General features: G+C 39.0%; 1 protein-coding gene across 2 annotated transcripts in view; it reads right to left on the bottom strand.

Moving 5' to 3' along the window:
* Rnf11 (Ring finger protein 11) overlaps window positions 1-21,024 on the bottom strand; it is a 43,564-nt gene that overhangs the window by 6,876 nt on the left and 15,664 nt on the right. For both annotated transcript variants that reach the window (XM_043213338.2, XM_017246202.3), the window contains exon 2: window positions 11,778-11,903. In XM_043213338.2, coding sequence (XP_043069273.1) covers window positions 11,778-11,879 — 102 coding nt within the window. In that variant the 5' untranslated portion in view covers window positions 11,880-11,903. The remainder of the gene's footprint in view (window positions 1-11,777; window positions 11,904-21,024) is intronic.

The following is a 21,024-nucleotide window of genomic DNA, read 5'->3' as shown; positions in this document are numbered from 1 at the left end:
CGGACAGACGGACATGCTCATATCAACTCAGGAGGTGTTCCTGATCAAGAATATATATACTTTATAGGGTCGGAGATGTCTCCTTCACTGCGTTGCACACTTTTGGACAAAATTATAATACCCTCTGCAAGGGTATAAAAAAACATAAAATGTACACTTTTTTGAGGCCCTTTGGAGAATGTGCAAGCATTGAACACAATTTTAGATATAAATTCCAATAATAGTGTTTTTAGGGGTCTGACCCATGGAAATACGAGGTAAACAGCATGGGTTAAAAGTTTTAACTTAAAACCGATCCCGACCGATGTCAGAGTACGTGCGAGAAGCGATGCGATAATGTTGAACCACTGCAACCTTTTTCATGTGCAATCGCTCAAAAGATGTCAGAGTGAAAGCGAAGCATGTTGCGAGTTCAAGCAATGAAGCGAGAGAGCAGTTGCAACCTGCTTTATCGCTTCAAAACGCTCGGAGCGTTCGATAGTTTTTTTGCATGTTTTGTTACATTTAAAAGCTCAGATGGTAATTTTGTTAATATATTTTTTAGTTTATTCCCACTGACTGAGTGGGATACAATTATTAAAAGTAGGATACAATAGTATGTGAAAATAAAATATCGCGATCTTGTATTCGCAAAACAAATCTACAAACGATCTTTAAAACAAAACATTAGTTAAATCTCAAATTGGAATTTCTTATGTAAAGTGAAACAAACAATAAAACAAAACACTTTAAATCAGTAAACTCATCATAAGTTAAATTTAAAATAACATACCTAAATAGTTTGATGATTGAGAAATAAACTAATGTTTATTGTAATGTAATGTTAAGCTAATTACTAATGTAATGTAAAATTGGTAATTTGTAAATACGAATTTATTACGAGTCTAATACTTCTCCGTCTAATATTAATCAAAGGGAAAGAAATCCACATTCTCAAAAACGAGCTCGTCCCTCTGAATCAGATCAACAGCGTAGATCAGAACTTATGCAAAAAGTTGAAAACTTTCAGACACAAGCCTCGGACACAACAGCAATAAAAATAAATATTTATAATAGACTATGTATTTGCCGTATTGACACAGGTTCAAGTAAGGCTTACTAATGATAGCTTCCTAAAGTATCCAATTACAAAATGTTATAAAAGTTAAAACAGTAGAAGGCCGTCATCCAACGGCTACAACGGGGGGACCTACACGCAAGCGATTGCGTGCCATAACTGTATACACCGTTGGTAGTGCGACTATACTCTCCACGTGAGGGCGGCTGGAAACAGATCCCGGTAAGGTCATGTCTCAGCCGAGGATGCTGGCTATTTGTAGTCGGGCAGGGAGAAGAACACTCCCTTTCTTAAATCACCCCAATCCAAGGTGGAACAGCAGATGCCAAAGAATGCTTGTCCGAGAGGGGATAGGGCTCTAATATGCGAACTCTGGGGGACCGGCCGACCTCCCAGTTTTAACCAGGTTTATTATGACATGCAAGTTACGTCATTAGGGACGAACCCCTTCCCGCCTACTCGAAGGACCAAAATATGAACAGTTTAAATTTAACAAAAAAACACAGTGGAGAACGGAACTCCCTAACGAAGTCCGGAAATGGGCTCAACGACCCGTCAAACTCCAAGGCCCTCAAAAACCAAGGAGTTGCTGGGATGGAGAAGCTTCCTACAGAGGGGAAACATCCGGAGGCATGACGCAACAGTGTGAAGGAGGATGCCAATGCATCTTCTTCTAGAGTGCGGCTAGCCATGGGAACACCGAACGGCGTGGGTCAACCTCTAAATCAACCGGCGGGGCCCCTAAGGCAAACCCTGGTCCGGTAGCGTCTCACTCCACGCCGCGGAAAGGCTCCTACAAAGACAGGAGAAAAACAGCCTTCATCCTCATGAGGGCAAACCCATCGGCAGCAGCCAACCCGGACCAGGCCGACATCATAAGATGGGCAAGGGAGATCCTGTCCGACTTCCTGCCCGGGTGTGAGAAGTGAGCCGAAGAAGCAAGCTGGGACAGATCCTGCCAAAGAGATCGCGCAGAGTGCAAAAGGCAGAGGTCAACAGAAGGAGGAGCCCCCCAAACCAAGAACAAGGTCCAGCCGCAGCCGTTCAACCGCTCGTTCGTCGAGGTAACGAAGGAAAGAACCCTCATTGAATTCCGAAATCCGAAAAGCCGGACGACCCTAACACCATCCTGGCGATGCTGAGGATGTGAAACCCGACGCTTCCCACGCCGGACTGGGGAGTCGCCAAGGTGGAGGAGGCGGTAGGACTGGGTAGAAAGGTTGTCCTCACTCTGAACGAGGAGACTGCGAAAATCCTAGAAGGGTCGGGGCACCAGATTAAATACGGATTCGAACACGTAACGGTCCGTATTTAAAAGTCCGATGCCAAGAACAAAGCAGGAGGAATTAAGCTGCAAGCTGACGCACAAGAGCCAGACTTGGAGGTGGCGTCCGAAGAGGTGCATTCTGAAGGAATGTCGGATGAGAAGGAGCACATCCTGGAAGGGTACACTTCTGAGAGACGCCATATTGACATATAGTCGAAAATCTCGCAACGTAAACAGGTTGCAGATCTTGTGATATCTGAAAGAGGAGACAAAACTTAGTCATACAGGCAGTATGGATAGCCTCTCGAAAATGGGGAAACACGACTTTGAATTTGTGTTAAATTTGCTGTGCATTCATTTTTATAATAATATTATATTTTTATTATTATTTTTTTTTCTTTTCCTTATTACTCCTCTTGGGATCTTAGGGCCTCTACAAGGGTTCTCCACCTAACTTTATTTGGCGCTGTCTGTTTTTTTTATCGTGTCCCATCTGATGTTTTTTCCCGGGCGGATTCTAGGAGAGCTGTACGGCGCCAGGTCATTTTTTTGGGCGACCCACTCACTGCATTTTCTCCATTTCTCTTCAAACTGCGCCAGTCTGGTTGATTCCATTAAAGTCCTCACGTTCCATTGTCCAATTCGTGTCCGTTTCGATGTGCGAATGGTCCGTCCACGGGTTGGGGGGGAGGTTGGTTTCTTCTCTTGTATTGGTTTCGTTAATCAATTGTTTTTCAGTCGATCCGGTGATTAGCCAGGTGCGACCAATCCCAGAGGTGGGGCTGCCACCTATCGATATATGGGAGTACCGTTTTTCGACATCACATGTTTAGTAGCATCGGAAAAGAGTCCACTTAGCATAATGATGCCGAAAAACTTTGGAGGTCATGATTGACATGAGTGGGGCTAGAACCCACGACCCCACGCTTAGCGTGCAGCTAATCTACCCACTAGGCTATGGGGCCCCTCTTCTGATTTTTTTATAATAAAATAATTTTTCATAATAAAATTTATTGTGCAACAAGGGAGCAATCCAAAAATAATAATTTTGGCATGTTACCTGCTTACAATAAAATTGTGGAAGAAAAGAAAAACAGTCGGCCGATCAACATTTGCATAACAGAAACAACAGCCGAACTCTCGCTTCAATTCCTTTTATCTCATACTTCTAGTTGTATTGTTTCTTTACAATGACGCTAAAGAACCAGAGACGAAGCGAGCTAAATCTGCGGAAATAAAATGTTATCAGTGTGGAAAACTAGGCCATAAAAAGCAAGACTGTAGATCTGAATCTCAGGGTTCGACAAATGTACATGTAAACAAGAAAGGAAAGCTAACTTCGGGCGGAGCCGAAGTTTATATACCCTTGCAGCTAAAACCGGATATATATCGCAAACATCGGATATAGTTGGCCGATCCTTATGAAATTTGGTAGGATGGATCAAAATATAATCTGTACCAAGTTCCAGCTTTCTATCTTCAAAAACACAAAAGTTGGGTCATTTCCGATCGTTCAGTTATATGGCAGCTATAGGATATAGTCGGCCGATCCTTATGAAATTTGGCATGTCGTATTATTTTGCCAAAAATAGCTCTCATGTCAAATTTGAACTCTCTAACTCTAAAAACACCAAAGTTATACCATTTCCGATCAATCAGTTATATGGCAGCTATAGGATATAGTCGGCCGATCCCGGCCGTTCCGACTTATATACTGCGTGCAAAGGAAAGAAGGGTGTGTGCAAAGTTTCAAGACGATAGCTTTAAAACTGAGAGACTAGTTTGCGTAGAAACAGACAGACGGACAGACGGACAGACGGACAGACGGACATGCTCATATCAACTCAGGAGGTGATCCTGATCAAGAATATATATACTTTATAGGGTCGGAGATGTCTCCTTCACTGCGTTGCACACTTTTGGACAAAATTATAATACCCTCTGCAAGGGTATAAAAAAAGTACAGAATGCTGGATTGGGGGTGAGAACGGAAAAAAGAGTGGAGCTATGCGCTATAGTGGAGCCTCAATCGAGTATGCTGGTCAATGGTGAGAGACTTCATTTGATTACATTTGATTCGGGAGCTGAGTGCTCATTAATTAAGGAAAGCTTTTCTAAAAGTTAGTTGGTAAGAGAATTCATAACGTTATTTCTTTAAAGGGGATAGGTAATGCCAATACCTACGTACAGCACAAGTTGAATCAAACATCATGATTGATGGCAACTCCTTGGTTGTTTTGTTTCATATAGTACCAGACTAATGTATGAAAAAAAAATAGTAATCGGCAGAGAAATATTGGCTCAAGGGTTTTTAGTAGAAGTCTCCTATGATAATTTTAAAGTTGTTCAATCTAAAGTTGTAAACATTTGTGAAACCATTCAGCCTACTAATTTTGATAAAATTGAAACGGAGATGGTCGAAAATGGAAGAGAAATGTTAATATCATTGCTAAAGCAACATTCTCTATCTTTTATCGAAGGCACTCCGCAAACTCGTGTGAATACTGGGGAAATGCATATTCGTTTAATTGAATCGACAAAGACTGTGCAAAGGCGACCATACAGATTTAGTCCAAGCGAACGGGAGTTAGTACGTGCTAAAATTAAAGAATTGATCGAATATAAAGTTATCAGACCTAGTAACTCACTATTTGCGAGCCCTGCATTGTTAGTAAAGAAGAAAGACGGCTCAGCGAGACTTTGCGTTGATTACAGGGAATTAAATAGAAATACCGTAGCTGATAAGTTTCCATTACCGTTAATATCAGATCAAATAGCTAGACTTAGGGAAGCCAAATATTTTACTTCCCTTGACATGGCTAGCGGGTATTACCAGATTTCAGTTTGTTACCCCTGATGGACAATACGAATTTCTTGCGATGCCTTTTGGATTAAAAAACGCACCTTTAGTGTTTCAGAGAGCTGTATTAAAGGCGCTTGGCAGTCTTGCTCATTCGTTTGTAATTGTTTATATGGATGATTTATTAATTGTTTCAGAAACGAAGGAAGAAGCGTATGAACGTTTGAAACTTGTATTAGACGTTTTAGTAAAAGCAGGATTCTACTTTAACATGTCAAAGTGCTTTTTCATGAAAACTACAGTGCGCTATCTGGGCTATGAGATACAAGCGCGGGAGATACGTCGAAATTCTAACAAAATAGAGTCACTAGTGGCGTTGCCTCCACCAAAGTCAGTTGCTTCGTCAATTCATTCAGGGGTTTTCTCAGCTGATGAAGCCTTCATATTTTCTCACATCTGAAAAGACTAGTTTTGATTGGCAAACACAACATGAACAAATTCGCAGTAAAATCATAAGTGTATTATCAAATAAGTGATGGACGAGTTATGTGTTTGATGAATTCGTGAAGCCAAGTGTTGGGCGATGGACGATTGATGTGTTTGATGAATTCGTGAAGCCAAGTGTTGGGCGATGGACGAGTGATGTGTTTGATGAATTCGTGAAGCCAAGTTTTGGGCGACGAGTAATATAATTAATGAAATTGTAAAGCCATGTGTTTGGCAAAAAATTTAAAAGTTGGCTTGTAAAAGTTTAGTTAAGTTATGTTAGGGAACATTATACGAATTTGAGATTAAAATTATAAAGTGGAATGAAATTCAGATGTTTATTATAGACATTATAGTCTATAATATGAATACATCTATAAAGATGTTATTATAGTGTGTATGTCAGGATGGCCGTGTCGTGGAGAAGACAATTCAGTCTCTCATTAGACCGAGACTCTATGGTGTAACCATCGGTCGTGCAAGGATATACCATTTCTAGTATGATGGGGACTCAGTTTGCGAACTGAGGCCGTGTATGTCTTCGTTGTGTTGCTGGATCTGGTCTTTCTAATTTTCACTGGGTTCTTCTATTCGTCTCGAGCTTTAGCGTGGTGTCCGGTAGAGGACTGTTGAGTAAGTGGCGGCTATGAGCAACAAAGGCAACAAAGACTCGCAGCATCATCCAGGACTTGGAATGGAGGAGCAGCAAGCTAGCGATCAAGCGACTGATAAGAGTCAACGTGGAGAAGACTTCAATTCTCCGACATATTGTTAAATTTAGGCAATATTGTCATACGACAGCAGCATTGATAATTGATAAATATCCATGGTTACCAGTGACAGCTACTGTGCACAAGATATACTCTAGTATTTGTATAAGATATATCCACTCTAGTGATATTATAGAAAGCACAGTTCTTCCTGTGGGACATTCTGCAGAGGAGGGAGCTGAAGGGCGAAACAAAATATACAGATCATATCGCTTGCATCATGCACGGAAGTTCAGTCGAATAAATAATTTTGGTGACGTCTTCCAACGAGCAATGGATACATTTGATCCTATTATTTCGTCGGTCAACCTTGATAGACGAATTCCGAAACAAACAAAACTGAAACTTCCGACTGAAGTTTTGAAAATTCTATCATGCAAAGCTGGTCCTTCAGAGGACTGAGACTCGGCTGGACCATAGTGCAAAAATTGGATTGAAAGTAAAAAGGAATACTTAAAATTTTTAATATTTTAGGAAAACCCAAAACAATAAAAATGGATAAAGAACCTGGATTAGGATTAATCATTAAGATAGAAATAACTACTAGCAAGAGCATAGCCGCTATAGAAAGAATCCATAAAGCAATTAACGAAAAATTGCTAGTCACTAATACTTACTTTTACGCAAAAATAAATACAAAACCGCATACAGTTTCCTTTTCCACCGCACAACGATGGTTTCAACGTTTTTGTTCTGGTGCAGAGGCGGCCGAAGATGCGCCACGCTCCGGAAGGCCTGTCGTCGAAAATTGCGACAAAATCGCTGAATTGGTCGCTGAAGAGACCGGCATAGTAGCAGCTGTAGCATGGTCCAAGAACTGGGCATGTGTTATGAAACCGTTAAAAACCATTTGAAGAAGCTTGGTTTCAAAAAGAAGATCGACGTTTGGGTGCCACACGACTTGACGAAAAAAAAAACATTTTTGACCGTATGGATGCATGCGAATCGCTTTTGAATCGCAACAAAATCGACCCGTTTTGGGATTGGATAGTGACTATCGACAACGCGAAGCGCAAACGGTCGTGGTCGAAAAGCGGTGAAGCTGCCCAGACGGTGGCCAAGCCTGTATTAACGACTGCGTGTGCTGTGTGTTTGGTGGGATTGGCAGGGAATAATCTACTACGAGCTGCTCCCCTATGGCCAAACGCTCAATTCAGATTTTTCCAACAACTCGATCACTTGAAGGCAGCACTCATGCAGAAGGGGCCATCTTTGATCAACACAGCCCGAATTGCCTTCCATCGGGACATCGCCAAGCCACAAACATCTTTGGTGACGCGCCAAAAGCTCCGGGCGTTCAGATGGAAGGTTCTTTCGCATCCGGATCTCGCACCAAGTGATAACTACCTATTTCTGTCCATGGCGAACGCGCTTGGTAGTCAAAAGTTGGCCACAAAAGAAAATTGACCCTCCGAGTTTTTTGCCAATAGGAAAGCGACCTTCTATAAGAAGAGCAGTAGGAAGTTAGCAATTCGTTGGAAACTCGTCATCGAACAAAACGGCGCATATTTGACTTAAATCGCATAATTTTAAGGGGAGGGTAAGGTCAAATCATGCAAAAAAAGCCATGTTTTTGTGATTTTTTTCCTGACGACAAAGTTAAAATTTATTTATTCAACCAACGGTATATTAAAGTATGACATTAGAAGAATGTTTTATCAAATTTTTACAAAAAAATATTTAAAAATATGGCAATGGTAGCAATTGTCCGGACGTGTCGCCAAAAAAAGTTGAATTGCGGTGCCCCTCATAACTCGGTGCTGGATCATTTGTAATCAAAAAATGAAAATTCATTCGTTAGATAATAGTTCGCCCCAGGTAACGCTGTGAAGGTTTTTTGAAAATTGCAATTTTTTAATTTTTTCGAAGACTTTGAAGTGAAAAACTCAATTTTTTGGGAAAAAATCGGTTAATTTGTCATTGCGAAATCAAAATTATGAACAAAAAAAAAAAACTCGACAGCGTTACCTCGTAAAATATGTACAGAAATGGTGTTTAAAATTTCAAAAGGATCGGTGCAGTAGTTTTGAAGTTATGAGGGGCACCGACTTTGAAAACGTGAGTTGTGGGAAAAACGCTTTAAAGTTTTAAACACCAGTGTAATCCAGTGTAAAACGTTTATAAGCAACTTTGTCAATAACTAATAACAATAACAATTTTGCTTTAATTGACTTGAAATTTTGACACAATATTCTTCAGATATTATGCATTCAATTTAAAAAATAAAAAAAAAATGAAAAAAAAATAAAAATTAATACCTTACCCTCCCCTTAATAATGAAATCATTGGAATAATAAAACAAGAAAGGAAAGCTAACTTCGGGCGGAGCCGAAGTTTATATACCCTTGCAGCTAAAGTTGGGTCATTTCCGATCGTTCAGTTATATGGCAGCTATAGGATATAGTCGGCCGATCCTAATGAAATTTGGCATGTCGTATTATTTTGCCAAAAATAGCTCTCATGTCAAATTTGAACTATCTAACTCTAAAAACACCAAAGTTATACCATTTCCGATCAATCAGTTATATGGCAGCTATAGGATATAGTCGGCCGATCCCGGCCGTTCCGACTTATATACTGCGTGCAAAGGAAAGAAGGGTGTGTGCAAAGTTTCAAGACGATAGCTTTAAAACTTAGAGACTAGTTTGCGTAGAAACAGACAGACGGACAGACGGACATGCTCATATCAACTCAGGAGGTGATCCTGATCAAGAATATATATACTTTATAGGGTCGGAGATGTCTCCTTCACTGCGTTGCACACTTTTGGACAAAATTATAATACCCTCTGCAAGGGTATAATGAACACACAGAAAAAATAAATAAACTTATTAGAAAAGACGAAGAAAATGAGGCATTGCTATTTTTAGGTATTATTTGCATATTTTTTTAGAATATATTGACTTTCAAATGGGAACAAAGTTGACAAGAATTGGAATATTTATTCTAAAAGTATTAAAAAATAAAGAATTAGATTATATTAATGAAGAGAAACTATTATCAATAAAGACTTCCGCTTGGAAATGCATGCAAACAGAAACTAATTTTTTATATTAGTACAACATCATTTAAAGAAGTTGAAAAATACATAACAATTAAATTGGTTGCGTAGTCTGGCACGTTTTCGGCAGTTGGTACCCATCACCATTGGGATACTTCCGTAAATTCCAAGATTTTTGCCACCGCTTTTCAACAAACTGCTTATACCGCCGGTGGGTGCTGCTTATCTAGTGTAGCACGGTTTTGGAATCCGTCCAAAGTACGCATCCGTTAATGTCAATACTGTGTTCCTGTTTTACAGTGCTCATCAACCGCGTCCCTAGCACTTAGTTCCAGTCTCGGGATTGACATCGTCCTCATCGGAGCACATTGGGTTTTGGAACGAACGAAATACGCCTGCACATCGTCGTTTGCGTAGGCCCACCAATACGACGTCGCAAAAAACGCCTGGATGGTGTTTACGAAGACGTGCAGCTGCAGCTGTAGCTGCTCAAAAACCCGATAAGATCGTACGTGGACATCCCTCGGCCTTCCTCGCTTCGCCCTTCAGAGGTTTCAGTAGCTTTCGATTGTTCTCCAATCTGTACACTGATAAGCTTCCATCGTCTATAAAGCTAGGTACACACGATGCAAACAATTTGCAGCAAGTTGATTGCTCCAACCAAATTTGCTCGTATAAGCACGAGTTCAAACATTTTGCAGCAAACAAAGAACATGCACAGTTTTTTTGCAGCAATGTTTTTTGCATGCATTTTACATTTGCATTTTTTTACCGCTTTCTTTATTAAGTCATTCGCTTGCTTTTTGGCTTGTGCTGTTTGCTTTCGATCGCAATATTGCAGCAAGCGAAGCAACATATGGGATCGTTAGAACACCGTTAAATTAAATGACTTATATGAGAATCTGTGGTTCTCATATGATTGGTTCATATCTCATACTAAATATTTTTTAACATTTTTTGTCCATTTTTCGTAATGGGATCCCTTGAAAATGGAGTTTTCCTAAATGGAGTCCACTGTGGTGGCTATATATATATATATATATATATATCCAATTCTCATCCAATTCTTAAGCGGAATACCTTAAACGATTTCTAAATCGATTTTGCGCCATTCTGCATAAAAATCCTAAGACAAAATATTTTTTTTAAATTTATTGTCAATTTTTCGTGATGGGATCCCTGAAAATAGGGTTTTTCCCTATATTCTCTATATATATTTTCCAATTCTCATCCGATTCTTAAGCGGAGTACCTTAAACGATTTCTAGATCGATTCTGCGCCATGCTGCATCAAAATCCTAAAGTAAAATATTTTTTACATTTTTGTAAATTTTTCGTGATGTACTTTGTGTGTGGCAGATTTGCACTCAAGTGTGCTGGCAACTGTTCATCGTAGGATGGCGACACTGACTCTGGTGGTCCCGTTGTCAGATTTGTATTCAACATCTGCCCTACCGTTGCGCCACATGGCGTATACTCGCCGCCCCGGGATTCTTGGCGGCCGTCGACTGTCCTTCATTTGGCCTTGCCTGTAGGAGTTCTTTCTCCAGACTTGCGATCCTTTCCATGAGCGTCGCAATCTGTGTAGTCCATAGCCTGTACTGGAGGTTCCGCCTGAGCAGTACTGATGGTGTGTTTCCTTTCTCTGCACCAGATGTACACCGGCCGGTGTACCTGTTGCTACAGATGTGGTTCTCGAAGCTACCGTAGCCTCAGGTTGATACAGGCTTTGGGCTCCTTCTCGGCGAATGTGTCGTCGGCATGTTCCGATTTTTTAGTTATATGGCAGATATAGGATATAGTCGTCGGATCCTTGGTGGGTCATATTATTTTGTCAAAAATAGCATTCATGCAAAATCCGAAAAAAGTAACAGCATTTCCGATCAATCAGTTATATGAGAGCTATAGGATATACATATATAGTATGTATTAAGTTCCAGCTTTCTATTTTCAAAAACACCAAAGTTGGGTAATTTCCGATCGTAATATCGTTAGTTAGGATATAGTCGGCCGATCCCAGCCGTTCCGACTTTTATACTGCGTCCAAGGGAAAGAAGGGTGTGTGCAAAGTTTCAAGTCGATAGCTTTAAAACTGAGAGACTAAACAGACAGACAGACGGACATGCTCATATCAACTCAGGAAGTGTTCCAGGTCAAGAATGTACATATATGTATATTTTATAGGGTCGGAAATGTCTCCTTCACTGCGTTGCACACTTTTGAGTATTAGAGGGTATGACAACCAAACTTTTACAACTTGGAAGCTCTTAGGAAGCAAAACAAAGTTTTTTATTTCATTTTTCACTCTATTTTCTCTATTATCGTTGCACACAATAATTACCATTGCATCTTTAGATGATTTATTATTATAAAGTTTATAAATCATTGAATACTTACGTGATAAATTGGATGCGAAGTGCTGATTTGCCTGTTAAAGCTTTCATTACCTCTTAAAAGTGAAATATCATCTGAGTTGCCCATTTTTAAACAATTTCCCATTATTTTCGAACCACAGAGCTTAATCTGAAACATATAATAAATGCACCTATGTATATATTTGTAAAATAGGTTTACTTTAATACTTTAATTTAGATTCTTAGGGGGTTAACGCACAGACGTGGGACTAAAAAAAAGCCTAAAAAAATTAAAATTATTGGAATTTATCGAAAATTTTACGAAAATTCTTTTCAACGCTTATTCTTATATAAAGTTACGTAACCTAAGTCAGTTCCAATTATGCTACTAACTTAAGCCTAAGCGCTATGGCAAATTTGACCACTTTTTCTGCTTAAAATCAATATCAGAAACGAAGAAGATATTTCAATTTGTTTTTATACCCTTGTTGAGGGTATTACAATTTTGTCCAAAAGTGTGCAACGCAGTGAAGGAGACATCTCCGACCCTATGAAGTATGTACGATCAGGATCACCTCCTGAGTTGATATGAGCATGTCCATCTGTTCGCCTGTCTGTCCGTCTGTCTGTCTGTTTCTACGCAAACTAGTCTCTCAGTTTTGAAGCTATCGACTTGAAACTTTGCACACACCCTTCTTTCTTCTGCACGCAGTATATAAGTCGGAACGGCTGGGATCGGCCGACTATATCCTAACTAACGATGTAACGATCGGAAATGACCCAACTTTCGTGTTTTTGAAGATAGATAGCTGGAACTTGGTACAGATTATATCTTTTGTCAGTTAATCCGACCTAACAAATTTCATAACGATCAGCCGACTATGTCTTATAGCTGCCATATAACTGAACGATCAGAAATGGTTTGTGGTAGATATACCAACTTTGGTATTTTTGAAGAAAGAAGTTTGGGACTTTTTTTAGATTTTGTATTTTAATAAATTGGGTTATATTATCATATTCTCATAAGATCCTTATTGGCCGATCCGGCCAACTATATCCGATGGTTGCGATATATGTATATACGGTTTTAACTGCAAGGGTATATCAACTTCGGCTACGCCCGAAGTTAGCTTTCCTTTCTTGTTTTTTTATAGTGTTATAGCAAAAAAGTCCCAAAAAACGGGTTTTTCTAAAAAAAATCAAGAAGTTGAGGGTTTTACAAATATTTCAAACACGGTTTTGTGCTGTATTCGACCTCATAAACAATTCCTACTATGTCACTATACAAAATCCTGTTCTGGAAGTCACTATTGCACTGTGTTATTGACCATAATCATTTCCTGAGTTGATATGAGCATGTCCGTCCGTCTGTTTCTTGGCAAAATAGTCTCTCAGTTGCAATAGCTTTGGAGTTTTTAGAGTTAGAGAGTGATATGTTTCAATTGATTATTTTAAAAATATGGGCAATAAAATATTAATTGATATAATTGAGAGTAGCGCTACTCAACCTGGTGACCCAAATAAAATCAATAAAAGAACAAGAAAGGAAAGCTAACTTCGGGCGGAGACGAAGTTAATACACCCTTGCAGGGATATACCCGGATATATATCGCAAACATCGGATATAGTTGGCCGATCCTTATGTGAATATGATAATAAAACCAATTAATTACAATAAAATATCTAAAAAAAAGTCCCAAGCTGCTATCTTCAAAAATACCAAAGTTGGTATTTATACCAAATGCCATTTTGATCGTTCAGTTGTATGGCAGCTATAAGATATAGTCGACCGATCGCTATGAAATTGTAGGTCGGATAAACTGACCAAAAATAGAATCTATACTAAGTTTCAGCTTTCTATCTTCAAAAACACGAAAGGTGGGTCATTTTCGAACGTTCAGTTATATGGCAGCTATAGAATATAGTCAGCCGATTCTTATGAAATTGGGCATGTCGAATTATTTAGCCAAAGATACCTTTCTTATTAAATTTAAACTCTCTAACTTTAAAATCACCAAAGTTATACCATATCCGATCAATCAGTTATATGGCAGCTATAGGATATAGTCGGCCGTTCCGACTTATATACTGCGTGCAAAGGAAAGAAGGGTGTGTGCAAAGTTTCAAGTCGATAGTTTTAAAACTGAGAGACTAGTTCGCGTAGAAACAGACAGACAGACGAACAGACGGACATGCTTATCTCAACTCAGGAGGTGATCCTGATCAATAATATATAAACTTTATAGGGTCGGAAATGTGTCCTTCACTGCATTGCATACTTTTGACCCAAATTAAATACCCTCTTCAAGGGTATACAAGAAAGGAAAGTTAACTTCGGGCGGAGCCGAAGTTTATATACCCTTGCAGTTAAAACTGGATATATATCGCAAACATCGGATATAGTTGGCCGATCCTTATGAGAATATGATAATATAACCCAATTTATTATGATACAAAAACCAAACCTAAAAATGTCCCAAACTTCTATCTTCAAAAACACAAAAGTTAGGTCATTTCCGATCGTTCAGTTATATGGCAGCTATAGAATATAGTCGGCCGATCCTAATGAAATTTGGTAGGTTGGATCAACTGGCCAAATATATAATCTGTATTAAGTTTTAGCTTTCTATCTTCAAAAACACGAAAGTTGGGTCATTTCCGATCGTTCAGTTATATGGCAGCTATAGGATATAGTCGGCCGATCCTTATGAAATTTGGCATGTCGTAATGTTTTGCCAAAAATAGCTCTCGTGTCAAATTTGAACTCTCTAACTCTAAGACACCAAAGTTATACCATTTCCGATCAATCAGTTATATGGCAGCTATAGGATATAGTCGGCCGATCCGAGCCGTTCCGACTTATATACTGCGTGCAAAGGAAAGAAGGGTGTGTGCAAAGTTTCAAGGCGATAGCTTTAAAACTGAGAGACTAGTTCGCGTAGAAACGGACAGACAGACAGACGGACAGATGGACATGCTCATATCAACTCAGGAGGTGATCCTGATCAAGAATATATATACTTTATAGGGTCGGAGATGTCTCCTTCACTGCGTTGCACACTTTTGGACAAAATTATAATACCCTCTGCAAGGGTATAAAAAAGAAGCTATGTATTCTACATTCCATGATGATCCAATACAAGGAGGTCACACAGGCATCTCAAAAACCTTGGCCAAGGTCAAAAGACATTATTATTGGAAAAGTATGTCTCAAGATATTACTGAATACATACAAAAATGTCCAAAATGACAAAAATCAAAAAATCAGAAAAGAAAAAATAAAAACTCCTTTAACAATAACTGATACGCCAATACATGCTTTTGACAGGGTTATAGTAGACACCATTGGTCCATTACCCAGGTCTTAAAATGGAAATGAATACGGAGTAACATTAATTTGTGATTTGACTAAATACCAAACAAAAATGCTAGCACAGTAGCAAAGGCGATTTTTGAGAATTTTATTCTAAGGTACGGTCCAATGAAGACGTTCATTACGGACATGGGAACAGAATATAAAAATTCTATAATAAATGATTTGTGCAATCATTTACAAATCAATAACATAACATCAACCGAAATGAAACGGGACTCTTCTAAACCACACAACAACATACACACCACACATTATCCCATCACACAATCAAAAGTTACACCGTATTATTTAACAAATACAGGGTGGCCCAGGAAAAATTTCCGTTTTAAAAAAAACGAGTATATTAAAAAAAATTTTTTTTTTGGATAACCTTAATATTCCTGTTTATGTATAAAACACCACTTTGTTCATAAGACTGCCTTGGCTGGCTTTACAGTAGCCCATTCGGTCGACCCAATTTTTAAACAAATTTTCGATGGGAAGGCCCTCAATGGCTCTGATGGTCACTTCAATCTCGTTCTTTATGTCGTCAATCGTCCTTGGGTGGTTGGCATAACACTTATCCTTGACGGCACCCCACAAAAAAAATCCCACGGGGTTAAATCGCAACTGCGAGGCGGTTAGTTGACATCGCCGTTTCGGCTGATTATGCGGTTTTCGAACGTACCGCGCAAAAGATCGATTGTGAAGTTGCCTGTGTGGCACGTAGCGCCGTCCTGCTGGAACCATATGACGTCTATGTCTTACCCTTCTGTTCGGGGAAAGAAAAAGTCTTCCAACAAGCCGCGATAGAGGACACCATTAACGGTTACGGCGGCTCCTTCCATGTTTTCAAATAAAAACGGCATATTTTGCATTTTATTTTTTCCGAATTTGGCCGCAATTTTCTTGCACTTTCGGTTGAAGGCTCTCCACATTTGGAAGATCCAAATTTGGAAGAAAGTTTTCAATATTTCCCAATTTTTTTCAAGCAAACCGCAAACCTTCTGCTAAATATCTGACACATTGACAACGACATTCGAAATGTCAAAGTCAAAATTATCGATAGTTCAAAAAGCAAACGCTAGATGGCCCGCCCTTGAGTTGTTTGGAATTACAGATACAAGGTTCAATGGTGCTAAGACTAAATGATATCGATGGCAGGGGACTTCTGGCAGACGTTGCCAGTTATTTCCGTGAAACGCCTGGAGATGAATTGAATGCTTGCCTGGAGACCTCACCTTTATGAAATAAGGTAAAAACATTATCGCTAATATGAGAGTTCAAACAAACAATTGTTGGCTGTTGGAAATGGAAAAGTCCCAGTTGATGCGACATCTGGATTAATTACTCTCACCAACGACTTTGGACGATTTGCAGACTCTCAATTAGCTCTCATTGAAAACGTTTTCCCAAATATTACTGCAATTCATACAAAGAGCCATTCTTGCCGCAAATAATAATGATGTACACGCGCTGAATTTCACCATTCAATCAAAAATGGCTGGTGGTTTTGGTGACATACAGTTTCGTTGATTCCATAACAAATATCGATGATGCAACTAGTTTCCATAACTAGTTTAGCTATTTCAGTACATAAAATTGAGGCAACACTTATTCAACACTTATTATATTAAATTGAATATAAACATTCTTTTAATCAAAGAAACCAATTGTTCTATGCATGATTTTTTAGTATTTATTGAATTAGTAAAGAATACCATATTTTAATTTTGGATTAAAGGAAAAGTTTAAAAACATTTTATTCAATTCGTTATAGTTATTTCAGCTTTTAAGTTTTGATTAATTAGGAACTTAGAATATCATTTTTTAAAATAGTCATGGTCTTCTACTAAAATTAGAATGTGTTTGTGAACCGATCTTTCAAAGAGATTTGTTTTTAACGGGGACATTTTTCAAATGTGTAATCCTTAAAAAGATTTCTTGCCATGTCATGTTTTTTCCAATGTTTAATGGCTGTTAGTGAGAAAATCATGGTCCTACATGGTACCTGTATATGTTGTCTAATGACATTTTTTCGCTCAGAGAATAATGATTATTTGTGATTTTTAAAATAAAAATCATAATGATTACGGTCCCTGAAAATAAGCAATTCTGAAAACATCGCAGAAAAAAAAGACATAAGAAACTACACCAAAAACATATTAAATACAAAACAAAAAGTTACAAATACAATGGCTAAGGAATAGAGGACTAAAGTTTCTAGTCCTTCTATTAGGAAAGTTGGAAATTAATGCGTGTTAGTAAATGCTGGCTATCTACATCCCCATTAATTAGGTTATTCAGAAAAACTACACCGAGCATTGTCCTTCGATTTGTTAAGCTAGGTAAGTTTATAAGCAAGAGTCTACTATTATAAGATAGAAGGTTAAGATTTGCATCCCAGTTAAGACCGCTAAGTGAAAAAGTTAAGAAATTCTAGTGTACGGATCCTACGCGGTTCTGATGTTCTCCATATTAGGGACTCCAGACACGTGAATCGTACTCCAATATCGGACGGACTAAAGAAATGAATAATGTTTTGGGTCATTAAATTCTTTTGGCCACCTTTTAATAAAAACAAAGACTCTTTTAGCCTTATTAACCATTATTATAAGGAAATATGGTCGGAAAATTTAAGTTTAACGACTGAAGTTTGACATCGGGTTGGTATCTCTTACGAAAGCCTGCCTCAGCCGACATTAATGCAGCCGCTTATATCTCTGGCCACCCCAAGGGCTAGAACTGAGAAAAATTCGTCCGAATTTCTCAGGGATAATGAGCAATTGTCCGATATGTCCGCCATGGCATCCCTTCAAGTGATGCCACAGGTCCTAGGGAACGAAACCCCCATTAGAGTCACCCAAAAGGGTATTCCACAGTCCGGACCACCGGCACCGACTGATGCTGCAGTTCTCGTACCTGCGACACCAAAACCCTTACAGGTGATTCCTCCATCGAAACATATATTTGTTTCTCGACCTGATACTTCAGAGATTGATATCTCGGCTTATATCAAAGCCAAAACAAAAACCGATATAAAGGTGGAGGACATAACTAAATTTAAATATAATTCTACACGGCGCACGTCTTCTTTCAAGATTCGTGTGCCCGCGCTGATGTTCAAGACGATTTGTTCTCCCAGTTTTTGGCCAGAGAATCTTTTCGTCCAAGAACATCAGCCTAGTTCCGTGAAGAATAAAGTTAAAAAACCAGTGGGAGTGAGACTTCCCAATATTGGAACCACTGACCAACCCTCCACCTCTTCTTTGGCTACTAACCCAAAAAACTAGTTTCCTCATTAACTCTTACCTATCAGAATACTAGGGGGCTACGTAGTAAACTCCCCAAGCTATATTCTGATAGTTCTTTCTTTGCATCCCATATAATAGCATTTACAGAAACTTGGTTAAATCCGGAGATCTTTAGCTCCGAAGTTTTTCCAAGTAAGTACAGCACTTTTAGACGGGATCGATCTCACCGAAGAGGAGGTGGAGTCCTCATTTCGGTAGACTCTACTCTTGCTTCTGAAGAGGTGAAATCCCATGAGTTTGGTGACATAGAATTTATTTGCGTTAAAATCACTATGTCCGTTAAAGCTTTATACATTACATGTTCATATATACCTCCTATGTCTGAACCGCCTACATATTGGCAGCATTTGTCCGCCATTCGATACGTCTCTAATCTTATGACGGATCGTGACCAACTCGTAGCGGTGGGCGACTTTAATATCCCAGAATTAAAGTGGTCCAACGTCGACAACTCACCATCTTTGTCACTTATAACTCACCATGACTTCACCGCGGGCATGTTTGACATGTCCCTAGGTCAGATCAATCATGTTAGAAATTCGCTAGGTCGGCTCTTAGACTTATGTTTTGTATCTGATCCTGACCCCTTTCAACCCCAGAGGATCCATATCACCCCACGCTGGAGGTCTCAATCGAAACCACTCCTGGTATCGATCAGATGTATCCGAGCGTGGTAAATAAGAAAAAAAAATAAGCTTTTACTTAAATATAAAAAAACCTGCAGAAGTGTTGATTTCTCAAGATACCTACTAGCTCGGTCGAATTTTACCGTGCATAACGCTGAATGTTATAGGAATTATATTGACCGCTGCCGGATTCAATTTACTCAGGATCCAAAGCAGTTTTATAATTTTGTAAACACTAAGCGTGTTTACGCTTTTTTCATCTTTTTCACCTCTGCTTACGTTTGAAAATTCCTCTGCGACTTCGGATCAGGCCATTGCCGATCTATTCGCAGAATTTGTTCAAACAACTTATTCTCCTCCTAAATTGACTGATCAGCCTTACGCATATAACATTCAAGCAGCAAATCTTATTTTCTGTCCGTCTTTTTCTGAGAACAACTTATTATCTGGTCTTTTAAGGGTAAAACCCATTTATTTGCCAGGCCCCGACGGAGTACCAGGCTGTGTGCTAAAATACTGCGCCAGGGCTCTGTGCAAACCTCTTCTAAGACTTTTCAACTTATCTTCGGAAACCTCGATTTTTCCCCTTAAGTGGAAGGAATCATTTATAATTCCCCTACATAAAAAGGGGAAAAAGTCCGAGGCTGCCAACTACAGAGGCATCTCTAAGTTGTCGGCAATTCCAAAGTTATTTGAAAAATTAATTACCCCTCATTTGCAACACCTTTGCTCTTCGATCATCACTCCTTGTCAGCATGGCTTTATTAAGCGTCGCTCCACCACCACAAACTTATTGGAGTTGACATCCTTTGTCATAGATGGCTTTTGTAAGGGATATCAAACCGATGTAATTTACACAGACTTCAGCAAAGCATTTGATTCAGTTAATCACTCACTCTTGTTGAGTAAACTGAATATGCTGGGTTTTCCTAAAGACCTCTTAACGTGGATCTCCAGCTACCTAGATGAATGGACACAAAGAGTTTTATTTAAAAACATTCAGTCCCGTCTGGTCCGTGCTACATCCGGCGTCCCTCAAGGAAGTCATCTTGGCCTGTTATTGTTTACGCTTTTTATAAACGACTTGCCCCCTGCTTTAACGAACTCTCTAGTTCTTATGTATGCAGATGATGTAAAGCTTTGTCTTCAGTACAAATCCATCTCTGCCCAATGCAGTCTTGACCTTGATAACTTTCAAAAATGGTGTTTAGCTAATGATCTAATACTTAATGGATCTAAATGCAAACATATGTCTTTTTATCGTTGTTGCCCTCTGCAAGCTACTTATTCTATTAATGGGATTGACTTAGAAAAATTAACCCAGGTTAATGATCTCGGCATCCTATTAGACATCAAACTTAAATTTGCCGACCATATTTCCTTAATGATTAATAAGGCTAAAGGAGTCCTTGGTTTTATCAAAAGAATTTAATGACCCCTATATAACCAAAACACTATTCATTTCTTTGGTCCGTCCTATACTGGAGTACGGTTCATGTGTCTGGAGTCCCCAATATGGAGTACATCAGGACCGCATAGAATCCGTACAAAAGAATTTCCTAACTTTTTCACTTAGAGGTCTAAACTGGGATGCAAATCTTCAACTTATATCTTATAGTAGTAGACTCTTACTCATAAACTTACCTAGCTTAACAAATCGTAGGACAATGCTCGGTGTAGTTTTTCTGCATAACCTTATTAACGGGGATGTAGATAGCCAGCATTTACTAACACGCTTAAATTTTAACATTCCTAATAGAAGGACTCGAAACTTTAGTCCTCTGTTCCTTAGCCGTTGTAGCTCGACATATGCACTGCATGACCCTTTTAGGGTATTATGTTCGAACTACAATGGTCTCTACTCTATTACATCTCTTTCCTGTCCCTCTAACTTAAAATATAGAATTTTAAATTTCCTTACTAACTCCTCTTAGCTTAATAATTAACAAATAACTTAATATATTCTAATAAATCGTTTCTTGAGCGCCCCTCGGT

The sequence above is a fragment of the Drosophila bipectinata genome, chromosome 4 (assembly GCF_030179905.1).
Source record: "Drosophila bipectinata strain 14024-0381.07 chromosome 4, DbipHiC1v2, whole genome shotgun sequence".
Classification (NCBI taxonomy): Eukaryota; Metazoa; Arthropoda; class Insecta; order Diptera; family Drosophilidae; genus Drosophila; species Drosophila bipectinata.
Note: the sequence above shows the minus strand (reverse complement) of the source record. Positions and strands in the feature narration are given on the sequence as shown.